Genomic DNA, 16,675 nt, shown 5'->3' with positions numbered 1-16,675 from the left:
AACTGAAGAACTCTAAAAAACAAGGAATAATATACTTCCTGTCTGGTAACTAATGCTAGCAGCATAAGGATTAAAAATAGTTATTATTGACTGAGAGAGTTTAGTTCCACTTTAAAGTAAATAGAGACTAAGGTGTAAAAATATGTCTGCCATGGCTTGTAGTTTTCTCGTTGCACAATGATGCTATTGCCAGATATTATTTAAAGTGGAACTAATCCCCCCTGTCCTTTAGAGCCAAGCAAGCTGCCATCTTGGCCTCTGTTTGATCTTCTGTTGCCATGGTACTGCACATGTGATCAGCTATGGCATCAGCCATTTGATGGCTTGTCAGTTCAGTTGAGAGCACAAGCAACTGTGACAGTTGGCATTCTCAGCATGGCGGGAATGTAACTGTTTTTGAAATTGTTAAATCAATGGGTTTATATTGCCCATAGAGCCCCACTTAATGTCATACTAGTTTATGCATGGAAGGCTATTCTTCTCCATTGGAAGAAGCCTGTCCCACCCGACTATGTCCTTCTGGAAAGGTCTGGTCAATTTCACGATCCCTTTTTACAAGGCTACATATATTTCCAGAGGCTGCGAAAATACATTTCAAAAGGTTTGGCAGGCATGGATAAATTCTTATTCCACCACAGGGTGACCTTTCAGGTGTGTACTGGGAATTCTCTGGTGATACTCACACTTTTACACCAGGTAGATCAGGCACTTGGGTAAGAGTGGCCAGTTTATAAATAATCACCATTGGAGTTCTCTATTTTCCTTGTAATTTGCTATATATGGTACTTTCAGATCCGTTTGGCCTGAGGACTCATTCAGCTATTATACACTTGCTTTAGAGTCTGGTTAGGTTACTTCACTGCTCCAGCCCTTAGGAGCTCCAAGGTTGGAAGGGAGACGTTCTAGGGATGGGAAGGTTGGGGTTTGGAGTAAGGGTTTTACTGGTAGAACTGTTACTGTTAGAAAAGCAGGTCTTCATTTTTTTTTTTTTTATATGCCTACCAAATTGTCAGTTTATAGCCCTGTGTGGTCATCTTAATGGTGAGTGTCAAAATGCAGGGGCCAGCTGCAGGAGCAAGCTGCAGGAGCAAGAACATGTATTTATGTCAAATACAGGGGCCAGCTGCAGGAGCAAGAACATGTATTGAAGGAAAGGCTCAACTGAACAAACAACCCAGTGAGAAGACACCACACCAGTGAAACAATCACATGTCTGTATAAGTTGAGAACACGGTGGATTCAGATCAGCATCCGTCTCTGAGGAGAGAATGCAGCCTGGCTGATTAGGTCCCAATGAGGAGGCTTCCACAGACGTATGGTGTGTTGCTATACTGTCCATCCTTGCTAGGAACCTCTTCCTGCTGCTAGCCACTTTCTCTGACAGACGTGTACTCTTTCTCTCCCCTATCCAATACACAAAACCTGGAAGCGGGGTCTGTTGACCCAAGATGGCCGCAGGGGGTCATCTGGATGCATCCAGGGCCAGCGCTACCATAAGGCGGCTTAAGCAGCCACCTTAGGACACCAGGATGGGAGCGGGGGGGGGGGGAGAGCTGCAGACACGTGTTTATTTTTACACACCTCCGGCCACTAGACCAGCTGGGAGTGAGTGTGGGCTTCAGTAAACCCGACTCATGTGGAAGAGATTCAAGCGGCTGTGAAGCCGCCTAACACTTCCACATCCACTGCCACGATGTGCCGCCTTTTCCCCCGACATGACCCCCCCACCATGTTTACCGAGCTCCACTGTCCTACCAGCGTCCTTTGGAAGGGCAGTGGGAGCTCAGTGGACAGGGAGCGGGGAGCCTGTGGCATCTGACTCAACAACAGAGCCAGATCTAGCCTGTGTGATGTGGGAGTGAAGTAAAAAAATGTCAGGAAGGCAGAGTATGGGAGGTCAGCATGGAAGAGGGGTCAACAGGGCAGAAGACAGGGGTCAGCAGGTTAGAGGAGAGGGTTCAGCAGGATAGTATACAAGGATCAACAGGGAAAAGAACAGGGTCCAGCAGGTCAGAGGACAGGTTTTAGCAGGGCAGTGTACAAGGGTCAGCAGGGAAGAAGACAAGGGCCAGCAGGGCAGAATATGGGGTCAACAGGGCAGTGTACAGGGATCAATATGACAGGGGTCAACAAGGCAGTATATAGGGATCAATATGACAGGGGTCAGCAGGGCAGTGTGCAGGGGTCAGCATGGCAGAGGATGTGGGGTCAGCAGGGTAGAGGGCAGAGGACATTGCTGGCAGGGGACTCAGTAGCGCTCCTAATGTCCACACAGCACATAGCTGAGATCAGATTCTCTTACAAATAGACTCCATATGTACAGTGTCTAGCTGGCTACTGCAGCTGTGCTGCTGTTCCAAACTGAGGATTTCACAGGTCAGAACAGCAACATAGCTGGCAGTGACATATTGTGCAGATGGAGCCTGTCTCTAAGAAACAATACTCTCAGGTATGTGCTGTGACAGGACGAGGAGCTCTGGGCCAGACACAACAACATCAAGATCTGGCCATGCTTAACACCACTCAATGCAGGCAAGCAGAGTGATGTGGGCAGATTTGAGGAAGGCGGGAACCAAGGTGGGAGGAAACTAGCCATGCTCTGTTCTACGTACCCAGCCATAGCCACAGCTGCCGGCCGGCTTTGCTGATGTGGGGAGGATGTCCCAGGCTTCCTTTGCATGCCATCATGAATGTGGCGGTGTGCCATGTCTGGCACGCATGCCAATGGTTGCTGACACTTATTCTAGAGAATGCTACAGGGAATTAGTAGATTAATGTAAATGTTAGTTCCCTTTAGTGTTCTCTAGTATAGTTACATTGTATCTCTTGTTTCAAAAACATATGTATTTCCTGTGCTCCTGGGCTCCATCTAGTGTCCATAATGCAGTATTTTACTACTGCTCATAATAAATGAGCATGCATTTTACTATTGCCAATAATAAAATCATTTTGAAGAGAAAATAGCCTAAAGAACATTAGTTGTTGTAATTTGCACAAAACAAATGTGCATGCAGATTCACTATACAAAGGGCTATGCATTATATATATATATATATATATATATATATATATATATATATATATATATATATATATATAAATAGACCCCTTAGTATTGGGTAAAACAATATTTAATAAGACAAGTTTGGTTAAATCCACAAATACTTTTTTTTTTTTTTACCACTACTATTTCTTTATACTGGCTTTTGAAATTTACAAATGCAGCAATTTAGAAATTGGAAGAAAGGTTTAGCACTGGGAAACATTTTTTGATAGATAAACAGTACATTTTATATACAACTATATAGAACAGACCAAAATGAGGAGCAAAAAGGGACAGAGGGACATTGTTCCAAATGATGGACAGTCCCCCAAGATCAGGAACAGTTGAGATATATATATATATAAATTTAATATAATTTATATTTACATATTCAAAAGAAAAAGTAAAATAAAACACCTTCCTTGTAAGGAAAAAAAAATCAGTTTACTTGTGTAAAAATTTCTCTTTACCTGGGGAATGAGATGCAGCAGAGCATCACCGGACAATGTTCCGACCGCCAATCCCACAAACAACTGTAAGATGAGTTTGTAGCTCTCTTCACAAGAACTGAAGATAATGAGGGTGGCGCCAAACATGGACCCAACTGTCAGGAGCAACACAGCAATTGTGCTATAGCCATATCCTAAGAGACAAAGTGCTTGTGTTATGATAAAAAGAAATGCCCTAATGTATTTTCTGTAATGTTTAATTTTATATTATCACAATGGTTCCAATTTATTATTCATGCAGTTATCTTTTGCATGGTGCTTGTGATATGATCAGCACCCTTAGTGTATCTAATCTCACATTACTATAGTGATTTTATTTAAAAGCTAAAGGTTAATCATTCTGTATTTTACCTTTCCTATTCCTCCTTTTTTTCTCATCAGCATGCTAATATATTTTTAAATAAAACTTTTCTTTTTCCATTAAAGTGGAATTCCTGGCTAGATCTAACTAAGCTTAAAATTGCTCCCACCCCTGTTCTAACTCTTACATTAACAACCCTGTAAAAGGCAGATGATTATACTTATCTATTCCCTGAGTGCTCTGGTCTGGTCAAATGATCTTCCCAGGCATTAGGGTAGAGGAGAGATTGCCGACAATGGTTGGAATGCCTGAGCGGTGACATCACCCATAGGCTTATTATGGAGCATCCATTGTCCGCTATCCCTCCTCTCCTTTGAAGCCGGTGTTGTGTCGAATAATGTCCCCCGTCGGATAGTGTCCGCCCTGTACTGTGCTTGCGCAGTACGGAGAACAAGGAGATGCTGAAGGCCTCCGAAGATGAATGGCGCCTGCTTACTGAGTCCAGGTTCAACTGTATGCCCACTTGGATGGTGGGGCTTGAACCTGGAGTGCGCAGGCGGCGTTCCTCTTCGGAGACTTTAGGAGTCCTCTGCATTGTGCAAGCGCTTCTCCTGAGCAGTATGGGGCGGACACTATCCGATGGGGGGACAGATTTTGGCAGAACACCGGCCGCTGGCAGCCGTTCACATGACCGGAGTGGAGCACCTTGAAAATAGGTAAGTATAAGCATCCTTCTACAGTGTAGTTAGAAAAAAAAAAACATCTGATGGCATCTGTATAATTCTGGGTCCAATTTCATTTGGCAGAACTAGTGGCATGGCACTAATGTTTTTTTTAGTTAATGTTAAGGGTGGCGTGCTGAAACTAATGTAAGGGTGTAATTCTTCCCACTTAATAAATTCATTTTAGCAGGGTGTTCCCTGAAATATGAAAAGTATTTCAAAAGGTGCCTCTGTGATTATAAGGTTGAGAAAAGCTACTTTACATGTGGGGGAAACATATTAGCAGGATGAATGGGGTGGAGTGTCTGTGTTTTGCATATACTAAACATTAAAGTTGATTATACCCTTTGGAAGTGGTGTATAGCTCCATGACTTTGTTACATCGTTATATGGTTGCAGCATCGTTGGAAAGCAACATGTTTTTTTTTCCTAATATGAGATGTTTCTGAACTATGAAATCTGGTTACACCTAGCCTTGACTCTCTTGGGGGCATCCTGGAATGCCATTATCCATCAGGGCTATGTGACTAAAGAATGCATATCAGAACCTTCATCTGAAAGAAAGGGTCACGCATACCCCCTGGTGTGGAAGTGTGGGATATGACTTCACCTGGTGAAGTTGCACCAGGAATCACCTGGTGCAATGAAGATTGAAGTGCCTGATTACCATGGCTGGAAACAAAAACTTAAAGGGTCAGCTGCTGTTAAAAGGACTGATTTCCTGAGCTACACCAACATCAGAGGCCAGCTAAAAGATGATCCAGGTCAAATAGCGGTGATTCATGGACCAATGCTGCCCCTAGTGGACGCCACAGCATGTTTTCTGGAGGATGGGCAGAAAAAGGACGGCCTCTTATCGATTTTCATTTGTCAGAATGCTGAGATAGGCTGGCAGTGGGTTTTGTGTGGGTGGTGTCTGAGTGCAGTTTAAAAGTACTGGGTGGCTGGAATAACTTCCTCTTGCCATTGAGCCCAGCTGAAGATACTGAATACGCCCTTACGTAAAGTATCATCTATGTTCTTTTGTTTTATTTGCTCTGAAATCTAAGTATTTTTATGTTAGAATTTCTACTTTCTTTATAATAAATGAGATCCTTGCTTATTTAAGCAGTGTATTTATTTTTATAGCTAATCTTGTTGTTATATGATCACTGTTAACGTTATCAGAGCTTTGATAGACTAGCTAGTTATAGGAATAGACAAGTTAATATATATTTATAATAACAAGGGGGAATTCAGAAACCACACAACATTTATTTCAAGCAATATGGCATATATATATATATATATATATATATATATATATATATATATATATATAGATATAGATATATATATATATATATATATATATATATATATATATATATATATATATATATATCTATTATATATCATATTCAACAATGTAAAATCACGAATGTTAGTAAGACTCACTTTCTAGAGTGGTTGGAGGAGGGAGCTGGGTGCTTGTGTAGTCTTCCACTGGGCAAGTGCAAGTAAGAAGTTGATGGATAATTGCTGGGCTGATCAGTTTGAAGTAATCCCTGGAAATTGGCGACTGGCTGTTTTGTAGGATGATCTTTACAAGCTCAAAGGAAGAAAAGCAAAGCTGATCCTGAAACGTAAAATAAATCCTTATACAGAGGCTCAAAATGAAACTTGCAGTGCTACTAAGCTGAGACAGAGATCTCTCCACCGGTATGTACAGCATACTAGCACATTACGAAAGCATGCACACAGGTGTCTCGGCCACGGCACACAGCTCTGAAGAAAGGGCATGGGGGAGGCCGTTCCTTCAGAGCACATTCGCTGGTGACATCAATGATTGCCAGCCAGGCAAATATCTTCTAAACGGTGCATGTTTAGGAGATATTCATTTAACCTACAGGTAAGCTTTATTATAAGTTTACCTGTAGGTAAAACTCTAAATACTGGGTTTACTACCATTTTAAGTACACTGTTCTTGATGCCCCCCACCCATCCCCCAGAGCTTGTGACTGGACAGTGAAAGGAGAATCAGAGGACATATAAGCTCATCTTCTCCTATCTCCTCTGTCTTTCTATCAGCATGCTTATTTCATGCTTAATCTACTTGTAATGTCTTCAGTGAGCTCCTGAACCTCTCATTTTCCACAACACTTCTGTTTGTTGGGAATGAGTCGAGTACATTAGCTGCAGTCCTGTACAGTGCTCTATACACAGTACAAATCCCATAGTCCAGGGATATGCAATTAGTGGACCTCCAGCTGTTGCAAAACTACAAGTCCCATCATGCCCCTGCCTCTGGGTGTCATGCTTGTAGCTATCAGAGTCTTGCTATGCCTCATGGGACTTGTAGTTCCGCAACAGCTGGAGGTCCACAAATTGACTATCCCTGCCATAGTCCATACTCCATCTCAGACATCAGCAAGAGAGGATGGCTACATTACTACATACAGTGGAACCATGGAGAATTATTATAGCCACCCTCTACCAGGAAGTCAGATAATTGGAAGAGGCTGAGAGCGATAAAGGGACTTTTCTGAGCTAGAAATACATACTTGGATGGTATTAAATAGGGATGAGCCACGGAAGTTGGACTCGAATATCGGGTGTTTTACGAATATCGAACAATTTGGGGTGTTCGCGCCAAATTCGAAAAGCCATGGAACACCCTTTGAAAGTTTATGGGAGAAATCAATAGTGCTAATTTTAAAGGCTTTATATGCTTGGTATTGTCATAAAAAGTGTTTGGGGACCCGGGTCCTGCCCCAGGGGACATGTATCAATGCAAAAAAAAGTTTTAAAAACTGATGTTTTTTCGGGAGCAGTGATTTTAATAATTCTTTAAAGTGAAACAATAAAAGTGAAATATTCCTTTACATTTTGTACCTGGGGGGTGTCTATAATATGCCTGTAAAGTGGCGCATGTTTCCCGTGTTTAGAACAGTCCGAGAGCAAAATGACATTTCTAAAGGAAAGAAAGTCATTTAAAAGTACTCGCGGCTATAATGAATTGTCGGTCCCGGCAATACACATAAAAGTCATTGAAAAAAACGGCATGGGATTCCCCCACAGTGCATTACCAGGCCCTTTGGGTCTGGTATGAATATTAAGGGGAACCCCCGAGCCAAAAAAAATAACAAATTGCGTGGATTGCGTGAATTCCATACCAGGCCCTTCAAGTCTGGAATGACTATTAAGGGGAACCCTGAACCATTTTTTTTTAAATGGCATGGGGGTCCCCCCAAAAATCCATACCAGACACTTATCCAAGCACGCAACCTGGCAGGCTGCAGGAAATGAGGGGGGGACAAGAGAGCGGTCCCCTCCTCCTGAACCGTACCAAGCCACATGCCCTCAACATGGGGAGGGTGCTTTGGGGTAGCCCCCCAAAGCACCTTCTCCCCATGTTGATGTATTTAGTGGGGCTGTGGGGGAATCTGCATGCAGAAGGTTTTTATACCTTAGAATGCAGTAAGGTAAAAATAAAAAATAAACCTTCTGCCTTTACAACCACTTTAAGTCTTTCCAGCTTTTTTGGACCCAGATGGGGAGACGTCCCCCTACTCCTGGCACAATTGGGAAAGGATAAATTTATCTTCTGGTGGCTCTGTATTAAGTGCACTCTGTACATATAACATGGGGGAGAATATACTAGAATAGCCTTTCTCAACCTTCTTAACATGAACAAATTCTTGAAATAATGTTTTGTGGTCAGGGAACCCCTGCTAATAATTACTATTTCTACCACTCGGGGTACATTAATGTGATGGTCAGTGGAAAGATCGCCCCTTACATTTGTAGTCCTTGGGAAGAATTCCCTTCTTACAGATAGTTAACTTTATAGTAAACACCCACTGTTTAATTTACATTGTCCCTTCTATTTTTGTATATGGATGATGGCACTGTAATTATTTTAATAATAAAAAAAAAATATCGAAGTACCTTTTTCTTAATTGATATACAGGTGTCACATGACACCGCTCTTTCCCAGGCTGTGTGCAGGGAAACATAGGCAGGAGGAGCTTCTAGTCCTCTGCTGCTGGTCCCATGTTAAAAAAAAAAAAAAACAGCCTTTGCAATACAGACTAAAAATAAATAAATAATATCAATAAACTGTTTTAAATTGTCATATAAATATATATTTAAAATCAAATATTTATTATTTTTTGGCAATAACAACGTGTGGGTGGATTTCTGCCAGTCACAGGCTGTGTCACGCCCCTCCAGTCTGTGTTTTAGAATTAGAGGAAGGTGAAACCTCCATTAATTGACATGTAATATTCAGACCCCTTTGTGTTTAGCTGGTTAGTGGGCATGGATGGGAATGGAAGGGGATGGGCTGTCATTTAGCACTCTGTAGTCACATGGGCTGCTCAGATGTGATGGGTACCTTTTTCAAACAGGTACCTGTTCCCACTTCTGCAATTCTTGCCTAGGTGAGAATTAGATCAGCTTGGCCCAGTTCCCCTGCACCTCCTCAGCATAGAAACTGACTGAAAACTGAGCATGTGCAAAATTGCCTCCACAGCTGCACAATCCCTAGCTGAATTGGGGACATGGAAAGAAAGGGGGGATATAGAGCAGCAGGATAAAACAAATCTCATTTAAATTCACTTTAAAAGCCCAAGTGAAGCCAAAATAATAATAATAAAAAAAAAAACACTATCAGCACAAGAGATATAAGTACAGGACAAATCAAGAGAGAACAGAGAACACCAAAAAGTGAAAAAATCCTGGCAGCTTCTACCACATCCCAGAAAAACGCTTGAAAAACTAATAGGAGTTGTCCCATGGGATTTTGTGGGTAGAAAGGTTGGCATGATCCCATGGGGCAACTCCTATTAGTTTTTTTCAAAAGAGATATAACTACAATCAGTAGGATGCGTCCCTTGTGCTGATGCCTCTACTGTTATAGTGCGGCGGGGGGTTAATATAACTAATGGGTTGTTACAGGTTTTCATCAAGAAAACCTGAATGTGCCCGCACTTTCTGCCCAGCCAGCTCCGCCATTCATAAACTACAGCTTCTATAAAATAAAACGTGATCTATTAATGGACGGGGCAGACCTATCAATCCTCCACCTGTCCTCCATTCATAGGTCCTGTTTCACCTATAGAAGTTGTAGTATGCGTCTGTGAATGGTGGAGCTGGGTGTAAAGGGTGGGCATTGTCTAGTTCTTGCTGTGAGAACCTCTGACAGCTCTTTAGCTCCATTAATATGCCCGCCACACCAAAAGATTATGGCAGAGGGGTGTGGGCATGAACAGAGGAAGATATCAACTAACAGAAGAAGCATCAGCACAAGGGACACATGCTATTTTTTCTATGTTTTTATTATGGCTGCACTTGGGCTTTAAAAAGATCATTATTGTCAGTGAATACTCCTCCTGAAAGGCAGAAGTTGATCACTACTCTGGGTCCTAGCAACTTCTAGAGAAAGGGTAGGCAAACTTCAGCCTATCAGCTTTTGCAGGACTACAAGTCCTGTTAGGCATTGCAAGACTGATAGCCACAAGCATGGCCCTAAGAGGCAGAGGCCCGATTGGACTTGAAGTTCTGCAACAGCTGGAGGGCCAATGTTTGCCCCCCAACCCATTTTAGAGGAACCCTAAGGTTCCACAGAACCCTGGTTGAGAACCTAAGGTTCCACAGAAGCCTGGTCGAGAAAGGCTACAGGGAGAGGAAAACACTTCATTACAGGGGTGTTCAACCTTTTGACCGTCCTGGGCCACATTGGAAGAAGAGGAATTGTCTTGGACCACACATAAAATACACTTATAATAAGGATAACTGATGAGCAGAAAAGGTTGGGCAGATCACAAGTTAACAATCACTTATTCAATAAAGTACTAAAACTTAATTTTTTGTAATTTTGCTTAATTATAAAAGTAAAAGAGGGCAACATAAAACCATATTTAACACTGTTTGTGATAAAATAACACATCAATATCTGGTTGGATGTACAGTAGTAGCAACTACTAGGGGGCGGGACTATATAGTGTCATTGCATCACTTCCGGTTTCGAGCCGTGGAGCGCAGATCGCTCCAGTTTCCTGTTTTTAAATACTGTTTTCTCTTTTAATGATTTTTATTAAATGTGAGTACCCATCAGTATTAATACATTTTTGGATATTTGTACGGTATCACACTATGGAGTCGCTTTCCTCTCTACATGTGGCCAACGTCTAAGAGGTTAACAGTGAGGAGACCACTTACATCACAGACAAGGAGGCAATTGGAGAACACAAGACAGGACGTTTTCCTCCCACTCCACAGGCTGCACATTGGCTTATACTGTGAAGGTGAAATACCTCCTTGTGGGGTGAATAATAGCGGTGAGTGCGTTTCTTATGGGGCACTGTTTTCCAAGAAGCCCAGGACAGTTTGAAGGAGCACGTTGCCATTTTATTGGACTTTTTTTTATACACCAGGGTTTAAGGACTGTATATGTATATTTCTGAACCCAGTTTCACAGCAACAATATACACCAGTCATATATGTTGGATTTTTTTGCACAGAAATGTCACTTTGAATTGCAGGTTTTGCACAGGATTGTATTTATTTTATTTTATTTTTGTTTGAACATAACGATATGCATAATATATAAGTAGTTAGGAAGTTTACACAGTAGGATTTTTTTGTGGATTTTTGTGAATATACAGATATTTCTTTTCTGCACTTTTAGTCACTTTTCGTGACACACACCCCTCAAGTATTTAGAGGTTGTAGGTCACCTCTTGATAAGTGCAGCGCCATACCTATCCCCTCCTTTTCACAGTAGTAGCAATCATCAATAAATTCTCAAGGTGCTCATCAGAAAATGTGGTTCTATTTTTTCCCTTTGTGTGCTTCATTGTTGAAAATAGTTGCTGACAAATACACAAATATAGGTGCTGCCGAAAACTGATGACATGAATAAGACGTGATTGTGAAGAGTGGGAGATATTTCTTTGGGAAGATACAACTTATAAAAGTCAAAGTATAGAGACACTGTCACATTTTTCTTGGGTTGCATGTGTTCCCTAAGTGTAAATGCATTTTTAAAACAAAAAAAAAAACAACAATATTTTTAAGTTAGTTTACGATTTTGTGTTGGACCGCATTCATAGCCGCATGTGGCCCCTGGGCCGTAGGTTGGACACCCCTGCTCTATTATCTGCTCTCTGTACGAAGCACAGTAGCTTAGTGGGTAGAATCCTAATGTGCATCTTTGGGACTGGAGTTTGCATCTCGCTTGAAGCACGGTCTACAATCCCTACCCAAGTCCATCCAAAATTGGAGAGTCGATGGGTGCAGTGTCCCAGTACTGTTACTCCTAAAAATTGTTATGTGATATAGAACACCGTACCTGATTCCACCCTGCAGAGTGACCCTGAGACTCCGGTATATTATGATGGCCATCCTTTGGTTCTTCACTTCTTTCCATTGATGGAACAGGTAAGGGTTCATGATTTGTCCCAGGTATTACAAGACTTCTCAATTTTCGTCTGTGGTTGTGATCTGTGTTTTTGATGCATGACGTCGCTTTTTTAAGCCTCCCAATTAGTTCATCGATGTCTAAGGATTGAACAGTTATTTGCATTGATTAAAGGGGATCTATTACAATTATAATTAATATCCTATTCATTAGCCTACATTACGCAGTTGATGACCGTGAAACATCAATTTTTTAAGCTATCTTCTTCCACAAGTTCCAGTATTTTTTACACATTAATACTTTAAAGTTGTTAAATGTTTGAACTATTGCTTTAAGTAATTTCACCATACAACTACTATTTTCTAATTATTTGTACAAATCAACAGTTATTACAGACTACATTGTGTCAGAGAGGATGACCAGGAGCAGAGGAAATATCCGTCTGCCATTCATAGATCCTGTTTAATATATAGAAGTGGTAGTTCGCCTTCTGTGAATGTTGGAGCTGGGTGGAAAGGGTGGGCATTTGTGTGAAATCCCTGCTGTTCCTGCCCTTCCCTCTGCTTTCCTATTAAAAAATGACCACACTAATGGCCCTTACACACGATCCAAAAATTGGATGAAAAATATCGCTTTTGCATCGATTGTGCGATAATCGGATCGTTAGTACGATATTGGATCGTTAGTACACAGCTTTTGAGAGGCGATCAGGACATTTTATCTGATATTATTCGATCGGATACACACGAAAAATTTTCTCCAGATCGTATGATTTTTGTTTAATCAGTACAGTTGTGGTTAGAAAATACAATACAAATACACTACAACACATTACATAACTTCAGAATTTTTATTCTGTCGTATGAGAATTTTCATATCATTAGTAAACTCTTCATTTTCGATAAGCGACTAGCATACAAGGAAAAATGGAGGTTCGATCATCTGATTTTCGGATCGTGTGTACGGACCATTAGCAGGAGAGCAGACCGTGGTCAGTTCTCTAGGTATGCTGGGAACTCAGCCTGCTGTCCTCCAATGATCACACTTCTCTTGACATGCCCCCCCTGCAAAGCCATACACTGGGAAAACCAGTTAGTTCTGCTGTTTCTCCTCCCCCGGCTCTTATGTTGCTGTGAACAGGGAATGTGCTCACTTATAAAAAAAGGGGATAAAAGCTATTTATGTTTTTTTTATATCCATACAAAAATGTTTTGCCTTTCATTTATATTTTAAATCGAATGGGTTGTTTTACAAGATGAAGGTTTACGTTTACGTTAATGGTCCTGTAATCTATTTTTCGTGAAATAATTTCTTACTGAGTTTTTCTGCCTCCATGATCTCCTAAACCATTCCCTTTTCTCCCTTACTGCTCTTTGTTTGAAATGAGCAGTGCTTGTTAGTTGTGATCCTATGCACTGCTAGTCCATCAATCAAGCAAGAGAGGGTGGCTACGTTCCTACATACAGTGGGAACCATGGAAAGAGAACGCATACACAGTCTAATAGAAAGCTGAGTCACAGAAAAAAACCAAAAAAAAGGATTTGTAGGAGGCTGAGAGCAATAGAACAGACTTTTTTGAGTTAAAAATACATGCTTGAATATCATTTATTTTTAGCATAGGTTGGAGCGATTTGTCATGTGATCTCTCAAATCGCATGAAGAGTCACAGCCTATTAGAGGCAATGACACTGTTCCAATCGGCGCGACACCAATTTCGCAGCACCGCACCGATTTGCAAAAGTAGTTCCTGCAGCACTTTTGCCGATTTCAGGTGCGACTTTAATAGACATCTGTGCATGAAGCCAGACAGATGTCTATGAAGTAGCGCTGACCTTGCTACTTTGAAATTGTGCTACTTCCAGTGAAGTGGGCGCGATTTCAAAGTAGCATCAATGTGAACCATTGCTTATGCCACGTACACACGATCTGAAAATCGGATGACAGATCGTCAAACTTTTTTCAATTAATAGTCGCAAGTAGAAACTGAATAGGTCACAGAACTTCCCGTACGACAAAAAAAAAAAAATCGGAAGTGATGTCATGTGTTGTAGTGTATTTGTATTGTATTTTCGGACAGCAACTGTACTGACTAAACGAAATTCATATGATCTGGTATATTACGAGGAAAATTTCCGTGCTTGTCTGATGGAATAATATCGGATGAATTGTCGTAATCGGCTCTCGAAAGCTCTGTACTAACGATCCGATTATCTTACGATCGCGTCGAAAGAGGTATTTTTCGTCCAATTTTCGGATCCTGTGTACAGGACATTAGTGGGAGTTTAATGGTTAAAGTGATATTAAACCCAAAAGCAAACATGCATTATATTGTAGCTTAATATTTCTTAGATGTGATGGCTGAATTAGTTTTTCTTTTTTCGGTGTTCTTTCTTTTTATTTTCACCAAGTGATCCTGCCAATAAGTCTGTTATTTAACAGAACAAGCTGACCTACAGTTATGGCAGTTATGGGTTTGAAACAAACATTTAACGCTGCTTACAATGATCAGCTTTTATTCATTTATGTAAAACATTTACCCAAAAGGAAAAAAAAGTTTGTTAGTGTATTTAAACTTGCTAGTACATCTAAAGCCCCATACACACTATCAGATTTTCTGCTGGTTTTTGTCTTCAGATTTACCAAAACCATGTAGTGCAAGGGCCTGCCTGATTGCATACACATTGAAACTCCTAAGGTTTGACCTCATATTATATGATTTTGGTAAATCTGAAGGAAAAACTCAGCAGAAAATCTGATAGTGTGTATGGGGCTTTACGCTTCCTTCCCCTAGACTGATAATGCTGTTGTCTGAATATGCCCCATGTGCTCCTTCATCCAGAGTGGGGGCACTCTAATACAGAATGTGTGCTACTGGCCTGAACACCAGGTGAAAACAGAGTGAACAAAGCCTAAAAAAAGAAACAAATGCAGTCACCGTGTCTAATGGTTGGTAAGCTGCAATATATTACATTTTTGGTTTTGGGTTTAATATTGCTGCCTAGTAAACATTAAAAAAGCCTAGTGCTCCCCCTGGTGGTTGGAAAGGTAAATACAGAATATTCATATGTAAAATGTCCTAGTTATAAATATATATACCGTATTTATCGGCGTATAACATGCACCCCAATTTAAGAGGGAAGTTTCAAGAAAAAAAACTTTTTTTAAAATAAACCACTTTGAAGCAAAATAATGGTCAGTGAGCATCAATGCAGCCTGATTAGTGCCCATCTGCAGCCTCAATGCAGCCTGATCTGTACCCATCTGCAGCTTCAGTGCAGCCTGATCTGTACCCATCTGCAGCTTCAGTGCAGCCTGATCTGTGCCCACCTGCAGCCTGATATGTGCCCTTCTGCAGCCTTGCTCCTCACTGCAGCCTAATCAGTGCCCATTTGTAGCCTAGCCGAAATAGACAGAGCCGGATCTTCTGTGTACTTGGCTCGGCATCACACCCAGTCCTGTCCCTTGACCCAGATCCTATCATGGACATAACGCCGGTCCAATGCCGGAACATCAATGGTAGGAGCCCTCCAGGGGGCGGGACTGGGTGTGACTGCGAGCCGAGCCGAGTACACAGGAGATCCGGCTCAGTCTATTTTGGTGGTGCTCGTACCCTCCTTCCCCTTGATGGCAGCCTATATCGCACAAATGATTTTTTCCCCTATTTTAAGGGTGGAAAAGTGTTATATGCCAATAAATACGATCGATCGATCGATCGATCTATCTATCTATCTATCTATCTATCTATCTATCTATCTATCTATCTATCTATCTATCTATCTATCTATCTATATATATATATATATATATATAGAGAGAGAGAGAGAGAGAGAGAGAGATACAGACATACCCCACTTTTAAGTACACAATGGGGTTTATTTACTAAAGCTGGAAAATGCTAAATCAGGCTCACTTCTACAATGAGCTTCTAACCCCAGATTGTTCAATTAAGCTTTGGTAATAAAACCTTTCTAGCTTTGGTAAATAAACCCCATTGTGTACTTAAAAGTGGGGTATGCCTGTAGATATATATACAGTGGTGTGAAAAAGTGTTTGCCCCCTTCCTCATTTCCTGTTCCTTTGCATGTTTGTCACACTTAAGTGTTTCGGAACATCAAACCAATTTAAACAATAGTCAAGGACAACACAAGTAAACACAAAATGCAATTTGTAAATGAAGGTGTTTATTATTAAAGGTGAAAAAAAATCCAAACCATCATGGCCCTGTGTGAAAAAGTGATTGCCCCCCTTGTTAAAACATACTATAACTGTGGTTGTCCACACCTGAGTTCAATTTCTCTAGCCACACCCAGGCCTGATTATTGCCACACCTGTTCACAATCAAGGCATCACTTAAATAGGAGCTGCTTGACACAGTAAGGTCCACCAGAAGATCCTTAAAAGCTACACATCATGCCGAGACCCAAAGAAATTCAGGAACAATTGAGAAAGAAAGTAATTGAGATCTATCAGTCTGGAAAGGGTTATAAAGCCATTTCCAAAGCTTTGGGAATCCAGCGAACCACAGTGAGAGCCATTATCCACAAATGGCGAAGACATGGAACAGTGGTGAACCTTCCCAGGAGTGGCCGGCCGCCCAAAATTACCCCAAGAGCGCAGCGACGACTCATCCAAGAGGTCACAAAAGACCCCACAACAACGTCCAAGGAACTGCAGGCCTCACTTGCCTCAGTTAAG

At 41.3% G+C, this 16,675-nt stretch overlaps 1 protein-coding gene across 2 annotated transcripts in view; it reads right to left on the bottom strand.

Annotated features, from left to right (window-relative positions):
- Positions 1 to 16,675, bottom strand: part of SLC39A12 (solute carrier family 39 member 12) — a 91,315-nt gene that overhangs the window by 44,634 nt on the left and 30,006 nt on the right. For both annotated transcript variants that reach the window (XM_077490912.1, XM_077490911.1), the window contains exons 4-6: positions 11,912 to 12,120; positions 6,013 to 6,193; positions 3,514 to 3,686 (exon numbers count right to left, since the gene is read on the bottom strand). In XM_077490912.1, the coding sequence (XP_077347038.1) occupies positions 3,514 to 3,686; positions 6,013 to 6,193; positions 11,912 to 12,120 (563 nt within the window). The remainder of the gene's footprint in view (positions 1 to 3,513; positions 3,687 to 6,012; positions 6,194 to 11,911; positions 12,121 to 16,675) is intronic.

This window comes from Lithobates pipiens, unplaced genomic scaffold, assembly GCF_037356315.1.
Source record: "Lithobates pipiens isolate NorthernLeopardFrog02 unplaced genomic scaffold, aLitPip1_a1.2 Scaffold_19, whole genome shotgun sequence".
Lineage (NCBI taxonomy): Eukaryota > Metazoa > Chordata > Amphibia > Anura > Ranidae > Lithobates > Lithobates pipiens.
This window is presented reverse-complemented; position numbering and strand designations above follow the sequence as displayed.